Source organism: Ambystoma mexicanum, chromosome 4p (genome assembly GCF_040938575.1).
Source record: "Ambystoma mexicanum isolate Mex_15411 chromosome 4p, UKY_AmexF1_1, whole genome shotgun sequence".
NCBI lineage: Eukaryota > Metazoa > Chordata > Amphibia > Caudata > Ambystomatidae > Ambystoma > Ambystoma mexicanum.
Genome location: NC_090927.1, coordinates 156,581,672 through 156,608,011, shown reverse-complemented (window position 1 = coordinate 156,608,011; position 26,340 = coordinate 156,581,672). Strand labels below are relative to the sequence as shown.

Sequence of the window (26,340 nt, the reverse complement as noted above, 5' to 3'; positions counted from 1 at the left end):
GAATTGTAGCCATTCGGTGGATGAAATTAAAGTAATGATTCTAACTTTACCAACATCTCGTGGGATTGGCCCAGACTGCACTTGTAATGTGCTGCTTAAACTATCTCCAAAGAAATGGGCCCATGCTCTACACTTACTGCTTGCATGAATTGGCAAATATGGTAAAAATGGCACTTATATGACTGGATAGAAAATCGAAGGCTATGTCTAGAATATAAGAATGTTGACATCTGCGTCTTTGGAAACAAAGCTCTCCGGGAGACGGCGGCTTACTTATTAGGATGCCCATGTCCTTTTATTAGCCAACAATTTCTGAGGTTTCGTCTAAATCTCTGGCCAACAAGAGAGGTCATGTCCAGGCGCAATCTGATACCGAAAGAACTCAATTACTGCCGCTTTTGTGCTGATAAGTCACAAAGAGAAACCCTAGAACATTTTATCTTGTATTGTCCAATGTTATCCGTCCAAAGGGGAAATCACTTTAAAAAATGTCTCTTGACTAGATCCAGCCATATAGCAATGGACAATATTTGGCATGAAATATCCAATAATCCCAAATTGGGTATGCGTGTGGCTATAGTGCACTTTCTAGATGCTATCTTTCCAAAATGCCTTCCTGATGAAAGGATCATGTAAATGTAGGCAACTTTAATGTTTTCATATAAACTGGAGATCCATAATGTTGTATATTATCTTGCATAAATGCAATAGGTAAATGCTTTCAGTTGGATTTGCTTAGTCTTGGTGGTTGAAATTCAATATCCTTGTTCTTTTACTGATAATGATGCATTTGCCATCAATGACCACTTTTATGCGCTTTTTTCCTTTTTTTAAAAATTAGGTTTCTGGTTTCCTAAAGTATGCTGTGCATTTGTTTATATATATTTATATTGTAAATTGTTGTATATTTTAGTCTGTAAATTCGTCTCTTTTGTATATTTGAAAGGATGATTGTATTATCCAAATCAAATTATAAACAAGAAATATATATATATATATATATGGTAAGGTGCCTAGGACCTGGCAAGAAAACTCCATATTACCCATACATAAAAAGGGCAGCTGGAAAGATCCAATTAATTATCGCATGTTAGCGATGATGTATGTTCCAGCTAAAATATTTGCGAAAGTACTGCATAAAGAATTGAACCAATGGATCTCAGATCATCATATTTTCCCTCCTAATCAATCTGTATTTCGTGCAAAATCTTTGACGATCCATAATATTACCACTTTGGTCACAGTGTTTGAATATGCATGGTTTAGATGCCAGCCACCAATCTATGGGGCGTTAATAGATTTTCCTGCCGCTTTTGACACGATCCTCAGAAAGAAACTATGGAATAAACTGAAGCGGTGGAATATCCCACCTGGTCATCTATCTATGATTGGACTGCTATACTCAAACACATCTGTTGAGTGAGATTAGACGGAGAAGGCAAAGACTCAGGACTGATACCCAAACAGGGGTGTAACCTGGCTGCTATTTTATTTAACTTATATTTAGCAGATCTACCTACAGCATTTAACGTGACTATGTCTAATGATATTAAAATAAGTTCACTCAAATTTGGATGGCTAGGCTATGAGGGCAATCTCCTGTTGATAGACTAAACACCGGGAGGCCTGCAACATAAATTGACAGCATTAGAAACATTTGCAACTGATAATGGGTCAAAAATGAATCTCGGTAAGACTAAGGTGATTGCCTTCTTAGGAAACACGAATCGTAAATCCCGTAGGTTTCGCTAACCAGAATATTGAAGTGGTTGAATGCTATAGATATTTTGGGATCATCATTGATCAAAATTTGTCCTGGAAACAGCAATGGCTTGAAATTAAATGCAAATGTATGAACATCCCTATGAAACTGAGCCATTTCATTGTGAATCAAGATGGGTACTCGTTAAGTGCGATAATTATGTTATATGCAGCAAAAGTAGTACCATGCTTATTATATGGAGCAGAGATCTGGGGTAAAAAAATGTAAATCAGAGCTAGACAGATTTGAACGAAAACCTTTAAAAATTGTACTTAAAATGATCATCGTGTTGCCATGTGAATGCATTTTATTAGAATGCAACTTAGTGACATCATGGAGTACAAGATGGCCATGATGCATGTGAAATTGTGCACCCTAGACAATGAGACGATTGTTGAATTGATAAAATCAGCTGATGGTGTTGATAATAAGAGAGTATTGTGTGCGCTAGGACATATCAGATCCGCTTATTATGAGTGGGCTAGAGAGAATGCACATGTCTGGCTAGAATATTCACCAGCTCGAGTTCGACATCTCTTAACAGATGCCATACATGGTGTAGGAAAGGAAAGCAACATGATTCAGCTAGCCACTAAGACCAACAGTGGTATGTATTTACAACACTGGGGGAACTATCCAAGGACACTAAACTATTTGACAGCTTTTCCCGATGCCAAAACAATCAGATGGTACTTTATATTTAAGTTTAACGTATCTGATTGTTTGGAAATAATAGGTGCAAAATGTGGAATCCCACGAGAGAACAGATGGTGTAGACTATGTGGGACTTGTTTCCATTGAAACAGCAGAATGCATCATCTGTCATTGTGAGAGTCTTAACACTATAAGACTAAAATATGTAAAGGCTTATGATAATGTATGTGTTACGCTCACCTGACTCCCACGGAGGTGCTGGCCTGGTTCGCGCTGCTGTGACCTCTTCTAAGGTGATGCGCAGGGTTCGGAAGACGGACTGGACCGGGCCCCCAAATCTGGCTCGCAGAAGTATCCTTCTGTAGGCGAAAATAGGGGATTAACTGTCGGCGGGGTAATGCAATCGGCCTCCCACTTTCCCCTCTCACCCTCCTTGAAACCCTTCTGTGATTTCTCGTAGCGTCTCACCTTAGGGTCTGGAAGGACGAGCTCTCCATCCTGCTTCTGATGCAGGGGCGCGTTGATATCCAGTTACTTCACTGGATTTTCGGATTGGTGAGAACCAAACTTGCTTGGCTTCCAGGTAAGTTTTTTTGATAAGAGGTTCCCCTTGTGTCCATGCATTAATGTACTAATGCTAGTGTCTTTTTTCCCCATAGGGGCCGGGGTACGGAATGATGGGGAACAGGCACCGACCCGAGATGAGAGGTGAAATCCTTGTAGAAATCAGGTAAGTCTTTAATGAGCGTTTTTTGGTAATGTCTTTTCATTCGCTCATTAACGCTGATGTCTCTTTTTCCCCTTAGGGGCCGGGGTCCGGAAATGCCAGGATGCGGAGCGGACCCAAAATGAAGAGGGAATGAATCAACAGGTAAGTCTTAACATGGAGATTTAGTTTTCCTTATTCCCTTCTCTCTCTCACCTTTTGTTCTGGTCTTTTTCTCCCTAGGCGCTGGGGCGTGACTGCGAATCCGGATGATCGCTGCTGAACATGGAGGCGCCCTGTAAAGGTGAGTGGAATGCGGCGCTACAGCGATCGACGCAATGAGCTTTTAAATTAAAGTCTTCCTTTTCAGGATTGTCGGGGAGATGTCTCTGGGATGCGGATTTAGCAGGTAAGGACTTTTCCTTCTTCTGTTCCCTTCTTCTCTTCCTTGGTGATCCAGGATGCTGGCAAGCGTGGCAGAAGTCAGGATGCAGGAGCAGACACGGTGAGCGTCCAGCTGCTAGATGCAGAACAACGTGAAGCACGTGTGGCTGTTCGGGTGGGGTTTAAATAGCCTTGGAAGAAGTTCCAGGTATGTATCCTTCCTCCAATCAGGTATGTATCCTTCCCCCGACCACGCCCGGATGGTAAATTAGTCCCACAGGTAAAGTAGTTCCTTTCAGGCCTCAAGGAGGCCGGGATCCTGCAGCATGGTCTGCATCAGGTAAGTGCACCCAAGCATTCCCATAATGAGCCTGGCGCCAGGACTGATGTCTTTTATGAGCCTGGCGCCATAGGCGCCAGGACACTGTCCAAAGGGCCCCTATATGGGGTTCCTGGGTCCTTCCTTGGGGACTGGATGTCCGCTTTCGGGGACGCCGGGCTTGAACCGGCTCCCCCAGGGAGCGAGCATCATGACAGCACTCCCCCCCCCACAAGGCCCGTCCCAAAGTTGTTCCCTCCGGGGGTTTTGGTTTGTCTGGGAAGAGTCGGTGGAATTTGCTGACTAATCGAGGTGCATGCACATGGTCGCTGGGTTCCCACGACCTCTCCTGAGGTCCGTACCCCTTCCAATCAATTAGGTAGAACAGTTTTGACCTAAACATTTTTGAGTCTAAAATGTTCTTCACTTCGAATTCCGGCTCCCCATCTATTAGAATAGGTTCTGGAGGTTTGAGTAGTCGGGTTCCGGGTACCACTGGTTTCAGAAGTGACACATGAAAAACAGGGTGAATTCGCATACTAGCTGGTAAATCAAGTTTAACAGCCACTGGGTTAATTATTGCCATAATAGAATAAGGTCCCAGATATTTTGGGTTAAAAGTTTGAGGCCCTTTGAGTGGTAAATGTCTGGTAGCTAACCACACTTGATCCCCAATCTGATACGGAGGTGCTTCACTCCGATGTAGATCAGCATTCTCCTTGTATTTTCTCTTGGCTTGTTGTAAATGCGTAGTTGCCTCTTTGAAGGCTTGGGTAATTGTAGAATGCAGATGTTCTACTGCAGGCATTCCGAGGTTCTGAGGTGAGTCAAGGTTTGAGGTTCGAGGGTGATGCCCAAACAAAGTATAAAAAGGACTGTGGCCAGTTCCAGAGTGTACCGAATTATATGCGTTATATTCTTTATATCTATCCAAAGAATGTCTTTCCAGTTCCTTTCAGATTGCTGTAACATACACCGTAAGTACTGTTCAAGGGTCTGATTTGTCCTCTCGGTCTGACCATCGGTCTGAGGGTGGTGACTGGTCGATAATCTTACGTCGATCTGCGCCATTTGACAACATTTGCGCCAGAAGTGGGAAATGAATTGGATTCCCCGGTCAGAGATTAGTATAGATGGGAATCCATGTAGCCGAACAATATTTTCGAGGAATTCTTTGGCTAGGACAGAAGCTGAAGGTAAACCTTTCAAAGGAATGAAGTGGGCCATTTTGGAAAACAAATCCACAATTACCAGAATAGTATTGTACCCCGAACAAGGAGGCAGGTCCATAATAAAATCCATTGATAGGGTGTGCCAGGGTGCTGGTGGTATGTCTAGAGGTTGAAGGAGACCGGCTGGTCTTTTCTTTTGACTTTTATTTTGGGCGCAAACACCACAGGACATCACAAAAGATTTAACATCTTTTCGCCAAGAGGGCCACCAAAATTGTCGTTTCACCTTTTCCTCTGTCTTGGCAATACCGGGGTGTCCCTCTATTAATGTATCATGATAACCGGAAATAACTAGTTCGTGTAATTCCTTATGTGGCAGGAATAAGCGTCCTTGGAAATAAGGTAAACCATTATCTATGGTAAAGTCTGATCCCTTTTGTATCCATTCTTGTAAGGTTGTAGGGTCCAGGAGTTGTTTCACTCTGGCTTGAATGTCTTCAAACGTCTGTAACGAAGTCATGCCTAGAATCCTCTGTTCGGGAATTATTGGTACTGGTTCTGAGTTTGTATCAGATTCTCCCATTCCAATTCGGGATAAGGCGTCTGCTTTGCCATTCTTGCAGCCAGGTTGATAGGTAATCACAAAATCAAATTCAGCAAAAAACAAAGCCCATCGGAGCTGCCGAGATGACTGAGCCTTGGCGGTTTTCAAATACTGTAAATTCTGGTGATCAGTGATCACTGTGATGGTATGTCGAGCGCCAAGCAGATAATGCCGCCAGGCTTTAAAAGCGGACTTAATGGCTAACAGTTCTTTGTCCGTGATTGCATAATTAACCTTGGGTGCCGAGAATTTTCTGGACCAAAATGCTACGGGATGCAGTTGGTTGGTTTCGGGATCTCTTTGGGACAGGACAGCTCCCATGGCTAGGCTGAATGCGTCAGTCTCGACGACATAAGGGAGATCTGGATGCGGGTGTTTCAATATAGGTGCGGAGGTAAACTTAGCTTTTAAATCCTGAAAGGCCTGCTCGGCTTCTTCAGACCATTCAAAACGTTTATTTTTCCTCAAGAGTGCAGTAATGGGTTGTACCACGTGTGAAAATTCCGGGATAAACCTGCGATAGAAATTGGCAAAGCCGAGCATGCTTTAAACCCCTTTTACAGAGCTAGGTGATGACCATTTGAGGATGGCATCCACTTTTCTTGAGTCCATTCGGACTCCTTTGGGTGTCAGGATGAAACCTAGAAACTCGACTTCTGTGGTATGGAAAACACATTTCTCCAATTTAGCAAATAGTTTGTGTTGGCGCAGTTTTTCAAGTACTGCCCTGACGTGTTTTCTGTGATCAGATTCCGAAGAGGAGTACACCAGAATGTCATCGATATATACGACAACACAAACATCGATGAGTTCCCGAAGGACATCATTCATGAAGTATTGGAAGGCAGCCTGCGCGTTACACAATCCGAAAGGCATCACCTGGTACTCGAATAATCCGTATTTAGTACGGAAGGCAGTTTTCCATTCTTCGCCTTCTTTAACTCGTACCAGATAAGCCCCCCGGAGATCTAACTTGGTGTATATGCAAGCGTCCTTCACCTGGTCAAGGAGTTCAGAGATCAGAGGCAGAGGATAACGATTTTTAACCGTTATCTGGTTCAATGCGCGGTAATCGATACAAGTTCTAAGGTCGCCTTCTTTTTTGGGCACGAAGAATAAAGCCGAGGATGCCGGGGACTTTGACGGGCGAATAAAACCATTAGCTAGGTATTGATCCAAATATTGTCTCAAATACAGATTCTCAGGTTCGGTAAGGGCATAAATCCTGCTACAAGGGGGTTGTGCACCGGGCACCAGATCGATTTGGCAATTGTACGATCTGTGAGGAGGTAACGTGTTGGCCTGTTCCTTTTGGAAGACGTTCTGAAATTCATGGTATTCCGGAGGTAGTTGCATGGAGGCAGAGGTTACAGATGCTAGATTAATCTTCAGGTTTTCTGGGTAGCAGGTTTGTGTACAATCCGGGAAGGTTATTCTCTTAGCTCGCCAATCAATTCGAGGATTATGTGTCTCTAACCAAGGGATTCCAAGAATAACCTGAAACTGTGGAGCCTTCATTACATCAAACACAACACCCTCCCGATGGCCGTCGGGACCAGTAAGAGTCACCTCAGTAGTGGAATGTGTTACCGGTCCAGAGGCAATTTCAGTTCCATCGACTGTGGTGATGACATCTTTGCTGGTTTTAGGACAGAGAGGGAAGTTAATCCTAGAGACCAATTCACGATCCACATAGTTTCCAATAGCCCCACTATCGATGTATGCCTTTATTGCATGCAACCGCTTAGGCTGTTCTGGATCTACGAGAACCATTGGCACAATGAAATGCGAGGTATGAGAGTTAGTTTTCAAGCTCGGCAAGCGGACCCCTACACTTGTCGGGCAGAGTCGTTTCCCGAAACAGAGTCTTCATGGTTTTTATCAGCGGCTCCTACCCCCTTTCGGGCGGTTTAGCCGGCAATCTCGTAGAAAGTGTCCAGAATTCCCACAATAAAGACATAATTTTAACTGCCGCCTCCTTTCACGTTCCTTTTGAGTTAAGGGTCCTTTAACCCCTCCAATTTGCATAGGCTCAGAGACATCAACTCCCTTGGGATTAGCATGGGTCTTGACCAACACCCGGGTCTCAAACCTGGACCGATCTGCTTTTCTGTTTTGAAGTCTGTGATCCAATTGGACCACTAAGTCTATATACTCTGTGCATTCTTGGGGCGGATTTACAACTTGGGCCAAGACATCTTTAAGTTCTCTGCGAAGGCCTCGATAAAACAACGTGACTCTTTTATCCTCTGGCCATCCCGTTTCCACAATTAGTCTATTAAAGGTTGCAATATAGGATAGGAGGTCCTGATTGCCCTGTCGCAGGGATAGAAGTTCATCATCCAGAGCCTGCCCCTGAGAGTGTCGAGCAAATAACCTTTCCATGCTTGCTTGAAACCTTTGAAAATCACGGAGAATCGGGTCATCTTGAGTAACCAGTGGAACTGACCAATCGGCAGCACAGCCGCTGAGATATGACAATACAAAGGCTACCTTGGTCTGATCATTAGGGAAGGCCCCAGGTCTGCATAGGAAGTGCAAAAGGCACTGATTCATGAATACAGCGAATCGTTTGGGGTCACCAGCAAAGCGTTCGGGGGGGCCAGCGGCATGTTTCCAAGTAGATTAATCTGCACAGGGTTACTGGAAACCACAGGAGCGGGGTTCCTTCCGGAACCGGGTAGAGGAGTTTGCCCAGCTTGACCTTGCAAAAGCTGTCTGGCCAGGTCATCAGTTATTTCCTTTGATATTATTAATTCCCTCCTGAGGGCATTAGTCTCTTGACGAGCGGCATGTACTTCGGCCCGTAATTCCCCCAGTAATTGGGCCAACTGATCAGTCTCAGAACTTTCCATAGCGCCTGGGTGGGAATTTGTAGGAAGGCTTTGCGTTCTGTTACGCTCACCTGACTCCCACGGAGGCGCTGGCCTGGTTCGTGCTGCTGTGACCTCTTCTAAGGTGATGCGCAGGATTCGGAAGACGGACTGGACCGGGCCCCCAAATCTCGCTTGTCTGGCTCGCAGAAGTATCCTTCTGTAGGCGAAAATAGGGGATTAACTGTCTGCGGGGTAATGCAATCGGCCTCCCACTTTCCCCTCTCACCCTCCTTGAAACCCTTCTGTGATTTCTCGTAGCGTCTCACCTTAGGGTCTGGAAGGACGAGCTCTCCATCCTGCTTCTGATGCAGGGGCGCGTTGGTATCCAGTTACTTCACTGGATTTTCAGATTGGTGAGAACCAAACTTGCTTGGCTTCCAGGTAAGTTTTTTTGATAAGAGGTTCCCCTTGTGTCCATGCATTAATGTACTAATGCAAGTGTCTTTTTCCCCATAGGGGCCGGGGTACGGAATGCCGGGGAACAGGCACCGGCCCGAGATGAGAGGTGAAATCCTTGTAGAAATCAGGTAAGTCTTTAATGAGCGTTTTTTGGTAATGTCTTTTCATTCGCTCATTAACGCTGATGTCTCTTTTTCCCCTTAGGGGCCGGGGTCCGGAAATGCCAGGATGCGGCGCGGACCCGAAATGAAGAGGGAATGAATCAACAGGTAAGTCTTAACATGGAGATTTAGCTTTCCTTATTCCCTTCTCTCTCTCATCTTTTGTTCTGGTCTTTTTCTCCCTAGGCGCTGGGGCGTGACTGCGAATCCGGATGATCGCTGCTGAACATGGAGGCGCCCTGTAAAGGTGAGTGGAATGCGGTGCTACAGCGATCGACGCAATGAGCTTTTAAATTAAAGTCTTCCTTTTCAGGATTGTCGGCGAGATGTCTCCGGGATGCGGATTTAGCAGGTAAGGACTTTTCCTTCTTCTGTTCTCTTCTTCTCTTCCTTTGCAGGTGATTCAGGATGCTGGCAAGCGTGGCAGAAGTCAGGATGCAGGAGCAGACACGGTGAGCGTCCAGCTGCTAGATGCAGAACAACGCGAAGCACGTGTGGCTGTTCGGGTGGGGTTTAAATAGCCTTGGAAGAAGTTCCAGGTATGTATCCTTCCTCCAATCAGGTATGTATCCTTCCCCCGACCACGCCCGGATGGTAAATTAGTCCCACAGGTAAAGTAGTTCCTTTCAGGCCTCAAGGAGGCCGGGATCCTGCAGCATGGTCTGCATCAGGTAAGTGCACCCAAGCATTCCCATAATGAGCCTGGCGCCTATGGCGCCAGGACTGATGTCTTTTATGAGCCTGGCGCCATAGGCGCCAGGACACTGTCCAAAGGGCCCCTATATGGGGTTGCTGGGTCCTTCCTTGGGGACTGGATGTCAGCTTTCGGGGACGCCGGGCTTGAACTGGCTCCCAGGGAGCGGGCATCATGACAGCATGTGATCTTGCCAACATGAATGTAATTTGGGAGTATCTTTTACATGGCAATGATGTTAATGTTATATTCTACATGAAGAATTTTTATGAGTCTTGTTTAATTATTCTTACACAATTTTCAGAATGTATATTTTAATAACTTGTTAGTCATAGCTGCATAATGTATTAGCTTGGTTGGTTTTATCATTTTTAAGCTGATTCTGATGTTTTTGTTACATGTATATTTTAAATGTGGATGTTTTATGGTTGCATATATGTAAAGCCTTTGATGACTATATGCATATTAAATAAACAAACAATAGTTCCCTTTGTATATCTTCGGCTGGTCACGTTTTCCTAAAAAGGCAATCCACAAATCTGGATTATCCACATTACTTTTAATAACCCCGATATTGGTTCTTTAATTGTCATGATGAATCTTGCATAAAGTCAATACAAGAATGAAGAACAGGGTTAGCCAGAAACTCATGCTAAGAAAGAACACTGGTATCCTTCCAAGAAATTAAATAAACTCAACTATCCAGATCTTACTCATATCCACACAATGCAACATCATAAACGAATTGATGTCCTTGATGTCCAAGCAAAACTGAAGAATACAATCACCCTCGCATACTTTAGAAAGAGCTTAGACTGTCCTCATTACTACCACACCATGTTGCCACCACCTAAAGGAAAAGAATGCATTCACATAGCCAGTAACAAAGAAGCCCAAATTGTTGATTGCACAGAATTTACAGGCACAATAAACCTCATGACCTGGCACCAATGCTCGCTCAATCAGAAAGAACTATCCCTTGCTCGCTTTTTAACTTGCTGTACTGTAGCTTTCACACCCCGGCAGGACCAGAGCGAAACGAGTGTCTCAGCTCAGGCTGCAGGCCTTTAAAGTCCATGTCCGCCTTTAACCGGGGCGTGAAAGCTATTCGCACTCCAGGATTTACCGGGGTGTGGCTAGTTTTCTTGTTTTTGGTCCGACAGGAGATCAGCTCTGGGATAGCCCATCTCCTGTCAGGGATTTTTTTTAAAAAAAGTCCACTACCATTGACATGGAAAAAGGAATAGGGCCCTTTTCGGATGATGGCAGCCATTGAAACATGTTCCAAAATGGCCGCCATCATCTGAAATGGTACCTAGTCTCTTTTCTGTTTCAATGGCAGTGGCCAGAAGGGAGGAGCTCAGGGACCGGAGCGCAAGGTTTCGGTCTGGCAGGTAAGTGGGGCTGGGGGAGGTGGGAAGGGGAATCGTGTGATTTGTGGGGGGCGAGTAGGCAACAGAGAGATGCTCCCTGTTGCCTCCCACGTTAGGAAAAAAAGAAAAAAGGGTCACTTGGGGAAAAGCCTCGGGTGGCTGGAACACCGGGGGAGGGGGGGCAAGAGGGGATTGTGTATTCTCGCTCGCTGTTCCAGACAGCTGATTGTTTGGCTCACCCTCCCCGGGTGAGAATGCTCATTCTACCAACCTCAGACAAATAGATGGCAGCATACCTGCCTACATTTGAAAATCAAAATTCCTTAGATGTATGCCCCGCCCACAGTCAAACAAAACTCCACCCATTTCTACATGTCCCCGCCCACATGTCAAAAGGTAAACTCTATTGTAATCTGATGTCAGAAATTTGCAGTTCAATGTGAAATATGCATATTTCATTAAATTGCCTTTTCACAACCACCCAAATTGTATAGGACAAAAGGCATTCGCCTTCCATAAAATCAACACATGTTCACATGTAAACTCCAAGAACCAATACAAAGGTTTTCCCTGAATTTTGCAGTACCGACATTGGACATTTCCCTTTAGTTGTTTTTCATCAGTTTATGTAGTGCAGTGGCGAGTTGTCCACCCTGCAAACCTGAGGGCTATGGTTCAATGGGGCTGAGTCCACCCTAACCTGGGCAAAAAGAATGAAAGCAAAAGAAACGCGCATTCCCATTAAAAGTCGGCAAAAAAGAATCAAAGGTGAAGCAAAATAAACGCGCGTTATTTTGCTTCACCTGCATTCTTTTTGCCAATGTGCTGGAAGCATTACAGTCATTGCTGCAGAGATAAAGCCACACTCAGGCAGGGAGTCCATGGCTGCAAAGTTCTGCAAGCATAACAAAACAAAGAAAGTAATCAGTGAAATCTTTCCCCCATAAAAATTCCTGAGATTCCAGGGTCTTTTCTGGAGAACCGGAGAAATGGCTAAAATGCCCCGAGTCTCCGAGACAAATCCGGAGGTTAGGCAGGTATGGATGGCAGGCAAATACCAATCACCCAGTTGCAGACTTGTGAGCTGTCATCTCAGCTGTAAATGACACATCCATTATTAGAAAGTTATAAAACCTGAGATAGACAGGGTCGGGGAAGTTAAAACCGAGTCAATTCCTTTTCTCTACATCCGCCCAAACTTCCATCCAAATAGACTGTCACTGTCGGAGCTTGTGCTTTGTTGAAGTCCTACATTTTATTTTAAGTGTTGCAGAATTATGGCAGAGGATAATTCCTTTATGAAATATCACAGCAAATGTAGCGGTGCTGCCGCCAAATGGATAGATTGCTTGTTAGTCCTCCTATATATGCACTGCTTAGCAGCTTCAATGAACTCGCCGCTCTATCATTCTTCTGAACCGTGTGCCCTGCCTTTTCTCATTTCAGCTGTGGAACGATTTCTTATCTTCCCGCTGGACTTAGCCAGACATTTCAGTGCAATGGGATGGTCGGTCGCTATGTAAACCTCATCACGAGAGGCAGGGAGGACTACCTGACGCCCTGTGAAGTGGAGGTCTTTGGACACACTGAAGTGCCGCCTCTCGTATGTGCCGAATGAAGAAAGGGAACCGAGGAGCTAAAAGCCAGCATAGCAATGTATTCATCATTGTAATCAAATGAATTAAAGCATTTTGGATTTTACTCAGCCCTGATAATGAATATTGATGTTACATACTGTTCCCTGTATAATATTAATGATCGGTCAACTAAATGATACATACAGCATTGTGTGTTATTGATTATCTTTACGTTGTTTAAAAATCATGTTTTTTCTCTTTTAGTTAAACACATAAAAGATTTAGTTACAAATAAAGCTGGCTCATTTTATTCAGATTCAATATCGCCCTATCATTCCCTGGTGTCTGGTTGTAAACAACTCTCCTGGCAGTTGCATTTGACTCACAAGTGCCGTTTCTAAACAGTTTCCATGTTTCCAAGTGAAAACGTGTCAGTTGAGGTGTACCTGCTGTGAGTACATATCTTTTAAACCACTAATGGCATTTATGAATATACAAGCATAAAGCGAGGCATGCACGCCTCATATCAGTCCATTAATGCAATAATTGGGTTTCCAGCACAAAAATGCAGGTACTGCTTTGGAAGTCTGCATAAGACAGAGAAGCAAGGCACGTCATTTCCATTTCCGGATCCTCACCAATGATAGCGTACAACTATATTGGAAAGTCATGCTGAAGCACTTATTGGAGCATAGCAGAGAGCTGGGTTCTATGTGATATTTCTGCATATTGAAGTCCAAAAAAAAAAAAAAGACTGATTTGTTTCGGTTGATTTTGTACAACCCTCAATATGCAGAAATATCACATTACATGACCCCCAACCTAACCCCCCTTCCCTCTCACACTCCGACCCCCATCCGCTCCCACAACTCCCACACTGATGAGTTCTTTTGTCAATCAAAGGTTTCACCCCCTGGACCCGCCTTTACTCCCACTGCGCCCATCCCACCTTCCACCACGGACACACGAACAGGCATTCAAACACGCACACACTTGCATTTACCCAGTGCTTTAAGTGGGCCGGGGCATGCCTCCAACAAGTGGCCCATTTTAATGTCACTGTAAATCCCTCTGATGACCCCCTGCGCGAGGGGTCACCAAAGGAAGTTACAGTCCCTTTGTTTCCCCAGGTTGCCAGGCATCTCACCCTCGGCGAATCTGGGGATTCCTGTGTTTCTGTCTTTATGAAAGATGGGTTGAAAAGTAAACAATTCAATCCATCTTTTATAAAGCTTTGCCGATGGAAAAGAGAAATGTTTAAAAAAACATGGGTTGAAAAGTAACCATAAGATATTCACACAAATATATAAATGTTATATATTTGTGTGCATACCTTACTGTGGTTTGTGTACTTTTCAAGCCATCTTTTATAAACATAGAAATATGTTATTCTTTCAGGGTAAGGCAAAGATCTGTCGGGCCTAATCAAAATAAAATTAAAAAAAGACCTGATCCATGACCTCTGCTGCTTCTTGGCCCAGTGACAACTGTTGCAATCTAGCTCCCCTAACTCATACTGCCCCCTGGCCCCTCTGACACCTGCTGCCCCCTGAGCCCCCTTACTCCTGCTGCCACATGTCAGCCCTGACTCTCGATACCCCCTGTTCGCCCTGATACTTGCTGCCCCATGAACCCTCAGCCCATCTGCCTCCTGCTGCCCCTAGTTCCACTGCCACCTATGTCCCCCGACTCTTCGAGCTCCCTGTTCCCTCTAAAACCTTCTACCCCTAGGCCCCCCTGGCCACTAGTGGTTCCTGCTGCCCAATGGCAGCCATGACTCGTACTGCCCTGCACGCTTACACCTGCTGCCACCTGCTACACCCTGGTTTCCATGACTCTGTCTACCCTTTGATCCACTGAATCCTGCTGCCCTCCTGGACCGGTGACCCCTACATTCCCCTTGACAATCCTCTGGACAGGCAACACCTCTTGTATTGATCCTAAACCCCTCCTGGACATTTGACACCATTTGTATTGCCAGAGACCCCTCCTGGACAGGTGACTACATTACTACAGCTATATTCCACCTGACCCAGCGCTGGCCCATGGGCCGGCTCTCGCCAGGTCCGATATCCGGCATCATATATCTAGCCGGATATCAGTTCCCGGCTTGCCTCTGCCTCTCACCCCACACAACAAACCAAAGCGCTTGCTGCGCTATGGTATAGAGTGGAGAAGAGGAGCCGCACACAGCACATTGGCGCCAGGAGCGCTCTTGAGCATAGTATCAGCTTTAATTCTCACCAGGAGTATTGCTAGGTCTGGAAAAGATCCGGGGCTACGCTAATGTCAGGTCTGTTGGGACTCAGGGCTAGCTAGCCTTTTGGCTGTAGCACCTGAGCTTCTATCCGGGGCTATAGTTCCATCAGCCCCCCCACCCCCTAGCAACGCCTTTGATTGATCAAAGGCACCCCTCCCCACGACGCCTGTGTCTAGCTCAGGTGGACATAGCAAGCTTGCAGGGGGTGAAGCGGCTTGCAAACAAAACATCAAAAGGGCTAACCCACGGGAGCTGTCCGGGCTGCCAATTGCTGGAGGGATGGAGGGGGGGGGGAGAGGTGCTGGCTGTGCTGAGCAGGGGAGAAGAGTCTTAATTAGGCATCTTGGAGGGGTGTTTCCTGCTGAGCTCGCACCCCGCACTTTCATAGAAAAGAAAAGTCATTCCAAACTCAAAAATTCTACTTAATCTTGCATTCACTAGTTTTCTTTAAAAGGTGTTTCTTTTTTTTGTTGGACTACCACACAAATACACGTCGTTTTTGTGTCCCTTCCTTCCTTTGTGTTTTTTCACAGGTTATATTTATGAAGATGTTATATGCTTGTCAAACTGATTAGTGACAAATACATGTTTCTGTTGTGCTGACAGCAGTTATTAGGAAATTAAACTGTGGGTCCAACTTTTGATTTTCACTACAGGGCCTGAAATACCCCCACCTGCGCCCTGAATATATGCAGGCAACCAGTCCTACCCATGGCCAGGCCAAACACATTTTATAGCACATTTATAAGGAGTTGCAAAAAATCCTATGATTATCCCGTTTTTAATATATAGCATATCAGCAACGGTCTCTCAACCAATTGTTACTAAATGTTTATCCCCTGAAAACCCCCTGTTCAGGTGATACCCCCATTTCTACCGGTGTGACCATATGATAGGTTATTTATAACTTGCTTAATACCCAGAGGATTCTAAGCGCGGACCCGGGGATCGAACCTGTGATGCTCCTTGTCTTCTTGCTTCCAACGGCGAGCACGTTGCTCCTGAGCTATCCTCCCCAGACATGGATGGCTCTGAACCTTCTTCCTTGCACACACCCACATTCCCCTGCTCATGGCATCACCCTCCAACTACAGGCACCTCCCAACTCCCTTGCTCGGCCCTGAGCCGCTGCAATCACATTCTCTGTCTCCCCCCAACTCCCATGCTCCTGTAGCCACAGCAAGTGGCAAACTCCCTGCCTGACCAGCCTCCCTCCGCCTGATCCCTCAACATTGGGCACATGCCAGCAACACTTTTAAGCATAACCACAGTCCATTATCTAACTTCACGGATCAGGAGCTCAAAGTCCTGTTGGATGGAGTCCTGAAGGAGGCTGATGCCTCCTAGGTCCCAGGCGATCGATGATCCCGTAACATCAGCTCAACAAAATATGGAAGGCATCCTGCAAAATGTAACTGCTGAAGCAACAGCTGCACTTCTATCCTAACATTTGCTACAACAGGTGGAGAAGTACTATTTATTTCAATTGCATCCAGAATGGGGAAGATTCAGGGCATAGTTGGGAGGGATTGATTCAGGGTAAATATCAGTTTCATATTGCAAGGAAATAGTTATTCCTATCCCTCTATCTTGCACTCACCATATCATTTGTAAGTAAACAAGAAATAGTTTTGTGTGTTACTAATCCACAATATGTAACCAACTGTTGTACTGTTAGTAGCATAGTCCCCAGCATCAAGATTCTCTTAGGTAATGGGAAGAGAAAGAAAGATAAAATAATGCTGAAGATAGATTCCGAAAAAAGATAATCTCATATCTCGTCTGCCGCAATCCCAATAGTGCCGTTCAATGTATATTTATTTAATGTGATATAGTTGTATATACAAATAGAACTTTACACATAAATTTAACTAAACAGAATCATATTAAATCAAAAGCAAATTCTTGATTAGAGGGATTGTTTTTAATTTTGACATGCAATTCGGCTCGCTTCCACAGTACAACTGCTTTCAAAGAAATTCACTTCTAAGCATAACCACAGTCCATTATCTAACTTCACGGATCAGGAGCTCAAAGTCCTGTTGGATGGAATCCTGAAGGAGGCTGATGCCTCCTAGGTCCCAGGCGATCGATGATCCCGTAACATCAGCTCAACAAAATATGGAAGGCATCCTGCAAAATGTAACTGCTGAAGCAACAGCTCCACGCAAGGCGGCCCAGATCCAGAAATGCTGTCAGAACCAGAAGAGGCAAATCTGGGTGCTGTTTTCGAAACTCTGTAGGAAGTGCCTGACTACAGCAAGTGCATCGCCACGGCCACCCAAAAATCTGTGGCCATGTGAGGAGCAGGCGCTCACTGTCATTGATTTTGGCGTCCTTGTAGGAATTGGAGTAGTTGAGACAGGGTGGGCTTACTGCTTACATAAGACATAGGCCTTCAATTCCTTCCAAATACGGGCAAGAGCTACAAAAGCACCCCCCCCCCACCCCACCACTTCCTTCTAACTAGCCTTTGAAGGCTTTTTATCATGACTATTTCTTCTGGCAAAAAACGTTTCCAATGTCCTTTAGGAACTCTCTCCCAACCATCAGCGCTTCTCCCTTTCTCTACCACCCCCACACTTTCTTCACCAGAGCTATCATCAAAGACATCTATTCCACGCTCTGGCTACCTCAGTGTCTCTCCATCTCCTCGATACTGGTGGGCATCCATAAATCCCTTCAGCATGTCTTGCGGGACCACTCATCTCTTGTCCTCCTCTCCTCTTTTATGCAGTTCCTCCAAGGGTTCCACTCTGTCTACAGGTCTACCTTTTCCACCCTTCACTTTGCTCATGTTGCTACTGTGCTACTCTCTCCATCTATGAACTTGCCTTCCTGAGTCCTTGCTGCTGATGGAGTCAGCACCCGACATCTACTAGCCCGGCACCTGGTGGATTCACCATAGCTCCCCCACTGAATCTCCCCAATGTATGGCAGATACAGTAGGATTGTATCAACTGCTCAAGGCACCTGTATCATCTTCAGGGACTACAGGGAATCTCTGGCGAATCCATTGGCAAACCACTGTATCACCACTACTTCTGTCCACTGAGACCGATCTCTGTTCTACCCAGTTAGCCGCACCGGAACCAACCATTATACGTGCCCATTCGGCACGCTAACAACCTCATCCAGTGTCCATGAGCCATCGGCTCATTTATCCTGTAAATGTGCTGCTTTAGGCCCATAGGTTATCAGTGGCTTGCTGGATAATATCGAGAGCAAGCTGTAACATTGGGTTTTGCCTCATTTCTAAAATGTCCATGTCTAACAAAAGGCCCCGTCTGTAATTCACTGCATTTTCCCTCTGCAATGGGTAAAGAAAATATTTTTCTAGCTATACCATGTGGACATGTTCCCACTGTATACTGCTGTAATTTATGTTACAGTACACTTTTACACTGCCCTGCTCCCCTCTAAAGAGCTTTTCCCCGCTCAACTGACACATCTAAGGAGAAGTCTGGCTATGTAGTTGCCGACTGATCTTCTTATGCACTACAGATAAGGTTGAGGAACATCCTTCTAATATCCACATTTTGTAATCCATACAAATGTTCGTATGACTGTTCTGAACATGTCTATGTTGCCGTCAGTGCATATGTAGTGTGTGTAAATGGAAAACCCTAATTAACACACTTTCTGTCCAGTTAATGAACATCTTCACATTTCTTCTGCACTTCTAACATTTGCTACAACAGGTGGAGAAGTACTATTTATTTCATTTGCATCCAGAATGGGGAAGATTCAGGGCATAGTTGGGAGGGATTGATTCAGGGTAAATATCAGTTTCATATTGCAAGGAAATAGTTATTCCTATCCCTCTATCTTGCACTCACCATATCATTTGTAAGTAAACAAGAAATAGTTTTGTGTGTTACTAATCCGCAATATGTAACCAACTGTTGTACTGTTAGTAGCATAGTCCCCAGCATCAAGATTCTCTTAGGTAATGGGAAGAGAAAGAAAGAGAAAATAATGCTGAAGATAGATTCCGAAAAAAGATAATCTCATATCTCGTCTGCCGCAATCCCAATAGTGCCGTTCAATGTATATTTATTTAATGTGATATAGTTGTATATACAAATAGAACTTTACACATAAATTTAACTAAACAGAATCATATTAAATCAAAAGCAAATTCTTGTTACAATAAAAATTGGATCAGAAAAACGAATGAATGAAAAAAAACATAGTATTAATACAGAGGAAAATTAGCAGATATAAAAAATTAGATAAAATGAAGTAAAATAGGTAAGGTAAATATATATATAAATTGATGCAGGTTTCAGTGGTCACTACATTGCTCACAGTAGCCCTTCCTGGCTACCCTTGAGTATCAGTTAGGAGTACCAGAAAAGAGGAGGAAAATGTCAGGCCCTAAATCTCTAGTTTCCCATTAGGGTCCTTTTAAAGGAGATACAAGGCCACCAGATCGGCCCTCATACCATGACTAATAGAAGTCACTGCTTCTGACCACACCTGGAACAAAGCGAAATTTAACCTGGGATTGAGAGTATTGATACATTCATTCCAGAATTCCACTTGCCCAATATATTCAGGATTATTGACGAATTTCCCAAGGTTTTTCTCATGACTAAGACACATCGATCGGCATTGGGTTAGAATAGGTCTCGCAGTTTCTGGCTCAGTGCACAGCTCACATATTCTGCAGTGCCTTTCTGTTTTAGGTAGACCCAATTCTGGGCCAATGGACTCCAGAATAGGCAGGTGATTAATACGCAGCAGCAGTATGAATCGCCTTAGCGTTTGAGGGACACAGGTTTAAAATCTAACTGGGCCTTTCTGAAGGTAAATAGAACATATGTTATGAACTTATAGCTCTTCAAGTTCTCTAAATGTGCATAGTTATGATGCCAATCCCACAGATTTAAACGCTTATGCAGATGGTAGAACATATGTTCATTATCCTGTCCTCACTCAGGAGTCTAACAGATTGATTCAAATGGTGTTTCCATTTGGATTTTTAGAGTATGTTGTCTCCCAGCACACAGATCTTCCTTTACAGCTTTAGGTAGGGGATTAGAGGGATTGTTTTTAATTTTGACATGCAATTCGGCTCTCTTCCACAGTACAACTGCTTTCAAAGAAATGATCCCAAGCTCTAATCTTAAAACAGCCATGGACATGCATTGTGGGAGACCAAGAAGTCTTCTCCAAAATGTACCCTCTATAAGCTGGAGCCAACTAAAGTTCATGTTTATCAATGGGTCCAGACCATAGGTTACCATTGGTACTAGGCATTGTATATATAATTGATGCGCAGACCAAATGGAAAACCCACTCTGGTCCCGCGTAAATCTATAGATCATTGCTGTTAGTTGTGCTGCCTTTATTTTACGGGCCTGCATGCATGTGGTGTAGTTACCTTCACTGTCAAAATCAACCCCCAGATATTTATAGGAGTGAGTGCATTTTATTTCCACTGTTCCCATCAGCATACGAGGCCGTGCAACCTTACAAGCCGTGTACAAAATTAATTCTGTCTTACTGTGATTTATGACCAATTCGTTAACCTCTGCATATTGCCAGAGTCGCTCTGCCGATCCGAGAATTCGACTGTGTGATCAAATATCACAAGGTGGTCTACATATGCTATTATCGTGCAGTGCTTTGAACCGATTTTAGGCGGACAGTTACTAGCTCCCTTTAGATACTCAGGGGCATCTGATACAAATAGGTTGTAGAGTATGGGGGCAGCTACGCACCCCTGCTTTACACCCCTTAACTGCAGAATAGGGCTAGTCATGGATCCGTGATTGTCTAGTCTAAGCTGGATGGTGGTGTTGGTATGGAGAAGCTCTAGGTAGTAAAAAAAAAAGCCTCTGGGCAGGACAGTACTCTTAGTTTATGGCACAATTTGTCTCTGTTAACAGAGTCAAATGCCGCCCTGAAATCGACAATAAGGGCGTATAGCGGAGGGCTAGCTTGTTGCAATGCCTTATTCCTCAGGGAGTCCATAATGAACAGATTATATGATGTGGAGTAGCCCGTCTAGTACTCATATTTTATCTGCCCATTGTTGGAGTTCCTTTAGTAGCAAAGAAGCAAACATTTACCAGTACTGTCCAGCATAGATAATAACCGGTAGTTACCAGGCTCGGTTTTATTGCCTTTTTTAAATACCGGTATAAGTATGGCAGCTTGCCATGATTCAGGGATACGACCCTCAGCTATGATTTTTTTCGAACAATATTTTCATCAAGCCTGCCCAGAATTGAGGATTGTTCCTCATTACCACGTTAGATAGGCCATTAGGGGCCGGGAGGAATTTAACTCACTGATTCTATCCCAAAGCACTTCTGTGGTAACTACAAATGGGGGAATAATTGTTTTAAAACTGTTCTGTGAGGTTCTATTAATGGTCTCCGTTCCATTACAGCTTTCCAGGAAGATGGCCCATTCATGTTTACCGATGGGGTTTATCGTGGGGGTAGATCTACTCCCCTTAGCTTCTCCCAATAATTACCATATATTTAGTGTATTTCTGGTACATAGTGTTTTAACCGTATGTTGCCACTGTTCCAGCTTCCTAAGGTTGTTTTGAGTTTTTAGCCAGGAGCGGTATTTGTTTTTTAGTTTCCTGATGTTATTATGCATTATAGTCCAGGGATAGACCCTGGCTTTGAGCTTACGGATGTCTCTTCTGAGCCTTGTTTGGTATCCCTGATTTCTCTATCATAGGAATTATCATTAGCAGATTTCTTGAGCACCATACGGAATGTACAGGTGGCATGATTGCCTGAAAATATACATATCCACTTCTCAATTTCCTCAAGTGACATACAATTGAAACTGCGTGTGTGATTCAGATCCCACTCACCCGTTTCATTAATGGCTTTCTGGATGTTCTTTTCTGACCAAATTATGCGATTACCAGTATGATTAGTTATGAGATTACCTAAGGTTGTGGTCTAGGGAGTGGGCAATAGCCCCTATATTCATGATGAGTGGGTCGTGGTCACTCCACGCAGTCTCATGCACTCTCCTGCCTTAATGATTTAGGCTACCTACGCACTAGTGAATATATAATCCAAGGTGCTCCGAAGTGTGCCGCTCCTCCCAGTGTTTTTGCCAGGCCTGTCACTCTTAGTACAGCCATTAATTATTTCAAGCTCCCAACACCCAAAGAAACTCGACCAACAATCGCCCTCTATGTCCTGTATTTTATATTCCAGGAGGCTTGCACCGTTCAAAAAGACATTGTTAGTGGTGCTCCTTTAATATGGCAGTTCAAATCACCGGCCAGAATAACAAAATAATTTCTGGTATCAGACCTCCACCTGCCCAATAGTTTATGCAATGCCTTCTGGATAAATTCCCCATGTTTGGGCCCATGGGGATTATAAACATTGATCGATAACATTTTTTCCCAGTTCAGTTTTGTCATTATAGTTACTTCAACCGCACTAATATCGTCCTCATAGCCGGTTTTTATCCTTCTGCTTGTTATTGTATTGGAGACCCCAATAAGTAGGCACCCAAAAGGCTGCCCACGTGCCCCCTTCTTAGCTGGCGTGTGATACAAGGTGTATCCGTCCATAGCAATTGGTAGGAGTAGCCACGTCTCTTGTAGGAGGAAGAGTGTTTGATGTCAATAAGGGATAATGAGCCATTAGTTGTAAGCAAATGTTGGTAGCCACGTGTGTTCCAGGTGAGTAAAGAACAATCTCATGGTTGCTGCAGTACCATTGGAAGCGAGTCTGCCAACCACTCTGAATGTCACACATCTGCACATTCCTTCCAGTAGGCAGGACTGGCTTGCCAAGTTTGTTATTGCTCTGTATCTTGGGGCTGCACGGTAAAGAAGGATCTTCTTCCTCGTCTGCATCTACCTCCATCCCAACTTGCATTAAACCTTTCCTATGAGTACGAATCAATTGTGCAGAATCAAAAACCCTACAATGTAATGCCGTGACATTAGGGCTGCACACCTTAAGTGGCTCGACAAAGGAAAAATCATCAGATAGTATGACTCGCAGTTTGGGGATGAGATGCAGCTTAGTTATTACCTCAGATCTCGTCGGCCATTTGTCCCTTTTCTTTTGGTTCAGGTATTTGATTAGGCATATTTTGTTGTCCTTGTTGTCAGCCACCCCTGCAGGTTCTACCAAAACAAGGTATTACTGAGCCCTTGGGTTAGCCTTCCTGCGGGGTTTTGAGTATTTGGTAGCTTCACTGATTGTACAGACCGAAGAATCTGTATCTTGATCACTTTCACTCATGAGCGTAGTCTCATTGGTTTTATCCGCAAGTATCCAGCTCGTCAGGGTCCTGGCCCCTTTAGTTTGGCGCTTCTTAGTTTTACGCCCTCTTTTCTTTGCTTTCTTTGACTTGGCCAGGGGGATATTAGTTGCTGGAAGTGGGGAGGCAATTTCCACTACAGCTTTTTTCAATGCCGCTCGTCTGCCCACACGTCGTTTTTTTTGTAAGAGGTATGGGCATATTTCCATTAGGCAATGGTGCTGGGACATCGTTGGCGGGAGGGGCTGGGGGCGCCAGCTCCTCAACAGGATGCACAGCTTCTTGTGACTCCGGCTCCTGCACAGCCCTTGAATCAGGCAGCCCGAGATGGAGAATCGTATTAACATGTATCCTTCCACATAGCTTCAATAACATTTTTAATGCAAACTGCATCGACGCCATGGAATCCTGCAGTTTGTTTATGGCTGTAATATTAAGACAGGAAGGCTCCCCAGCTCTTAAGTCATCTACAAGTTCCGAGTCTTCAATATCTATGGATAGAATAGGGGACGGCGAAAGGCGTCCCATTACAGGGACTACAGGTGAGATGGTCGTAGGGTGGAGGGGTTAGTCTTCAGACATGTTTGATGTGGAATTTCTCACTGCTTTGGAATTCTCCATCTCCCTAGCACTGGATGTTTCAGCGCTAGCAGCATTCAGAACCTGCGCCTCCACTACAATGGAACCCTTATCCATTTGGGTTGTTACCCTTGCTGTTGTCGCCACAGACCTTTGGATCGAGAGGCAAAGGATCAGCCAGGAATTGTTGTCGATATCATCGTAATTAGAGGCATCCATAGCCTCAGTCATATTTGGATTGGACACCGGGATAGTTCCTCCCACCTCTTTGTCTTTCACTTTGGGGGTTGCCTTTAGGAATAGAGCTGGTATTGTCTACTTTTCCAGTCCCCCTGCACCCCCCTGCAGACGTATTTATATTCTTTTTGGGATTCTCTGTAATGTCTTTATCGGTATTCCCCTTCCTTAGGTTGTATCGAGATTTTGTTGTCTTTGATTTCGTCATACTGTTTAAACCACTATAGTTATTATGTTGTGTGATATTTGGCTCCCCGTTTCAAGAAGAGGGGGTAATCTGATCTAGATATTATCAAGAGGGGGTTGGCCCGTAAATGACCCGGCGAATAGCGTATAGTCAGCCTAGCAAAACAGGATCAAAGAAGACAATACTTCTGCAGTCTCCCGTAGGGCTGGAGCCACTCAATGTTTGCTTACTGCAAAATCTTGTGCTGACGAAACAGGCCAATCCTTATTTGTGCATCCGTCACTGCCACCGCCAATGTCGTAAACTGCATGCTCCAACCCCCTCCTGCCCACAAGCGACCACAAAGGGCAACTTGTCCTCGCCACTTCTCAGTGCGCGCTCCGCGCACAAAATGATCTCTAATAGTCTCAGCAGCTTGTTCCGGGTAGGTGCTCCGCCTCCAATTCAATAGTCACTGTAGAAATACTGCCACACAAACCACAAAGGACCACTTGTCCTCGACACTTCTGCACTCCATTTAGAAACAGGGGGTGTCCTTCTGCCATGTTATGACCATGCTGCTTCATGGTATCCATTTTCAATCTTTCTCATCTCTTTGTAAAAATTGAAATCCTCCATTTTCTCCTCTTCTGTGTATGTCAAACATTTTGAGTCCTACAAATTGTAGAGGTTTCAGATAGCTGGGCTCATGGGATGCAGAATCTACTGCCATGCGATGCACAGTATTTATATCATAAATTAGCCACAGATGTTCTTGTATCTTGATTGTAAAGACTCCACCGGTGGGGGGCATCTGTACTCCTGCTCTCTATATGGCAGAGGAGAGGCACAGGACCCCAGCCAAGATTCTCCATTATTGGTATCATGGCGAGCAATCAAGGCTTAGCTCTCAGGAGGCGATGCAGGCTGGTTCTTAAGTACAGTGTAGTCCCCAAGCACCCACAAAGGTTTGTCCACACACTGTGTTAATGAAAACACAGCTCTTTATATAAATAAGGTTCACACTATATACACAATCACAATAACACACTTTGTACTCCGACAATTCTAAAATGGTAAATATATACAGTTCTAGGTGGTACCACGATTACTCTGATTCCATTAAAATGCATCAACTGTACTCCGTCCAAATAGCATACGAATCAACACAGCAAAACGATATCAACCATAGACCTAGGAGGAAAACAAGTTGGTTAGACAATTGGCAGAATACTGGGCCCCTACCACAAGGCACAGTTCTGTATGAGGATCCCCCCACCTGGGCAACCTGTAAATGAAGATGCACTACAAGCCCAATCCATATATTGTCTATTAGAGTCTTTTCTTCTATAAAAGTTCTACTGCCCCAAAGTACCTGGTTTTGTAGAGTTCTTCGGTGAGTCGGCGACAGGCCCCTCTTGAGCGCACTCCCTTCAAGGCAGGAGCCTTGGGTCGTCGAGATTCGGTAAAGAAAGAGGTGAACGTTTGTCGTTGAGGGAGCAGCTTCGATCTTCGCGGTGCTCTTTGACGAAAACTTGTGAACGTCCTTTGAAGAAGAGGCATGCGGTGCACCTCGATGACGATAGTTCATTGCCGCAAAGAGTCAATGAAGAACTTTGGGCCAGCAAGGGCGTTGGGTCGTCAGCGTCTGGCGTCGACGAACAGGACAGGAACACGGCTGGCTCAGTAGCTTCGTCAGCATCTCTGGGGTCTTTAGGTGGCTGGAAACCCACGATTGGATTATCCTCGGTCGTCAGCGGCCTCGACTTTCTCCACCAGGACGAAAGCGGTCGACGAGGATGAACAAGGGAGTCCTCGGATCAAATGAACGTAGGCAAAAGTATCACTACGGCTCCGGTCGGCGACAGCGGTCTGCAATGGTGGACGGCTGTCCGGTGTTCCCCCTCCTCCGGTCAGCAGCCTTTCGTAGGTCTGTCTACCAGGGAGCTTTGGCAAAGATCAGCTGGTGCACGATGGTCCCTCGTAGCTCAGGAAGAGGTCTCCTAACCAGTTCCTCTCTTGGATCACCAGTGTCAATTTTGTGCCTACACCACGGTGTAAGGCCTGGTGTCAGTGAGAACAGAGAGGCGTACTGCCGGAGCAAAGCCCTGCAGGCCCTCTGCTGCTCTGTCGTCAGATCTGGAGAGAGATG

General features: G+C 44.9%; 1 protein-coding gene across 1 annotated transcript in view; it reads left to right on the top strand.

Moving 5' to 3' along the window:
• The window catches only part of LOC138453090 (fucolectin-like), a 315,933-nt gene extending 302,931 nt beyond the window's left edge, over positions 1-13,002 (top strand). Inside the window, exon 6 of the mRNA XM_069605594.1 lies at positions 12,551-13,002. Coding sequence (XP_069461695.1) covers positions 12,551-12,722 — 172 coding nt within the window. The 3' untranslated portion in view covers positions 12,723-13,002. The remainder of the gene's footprint in view (positions 1-12,550) is intronic.
• Positions 13,003-26,340: the final 13,338 nt, after the last annotated feature.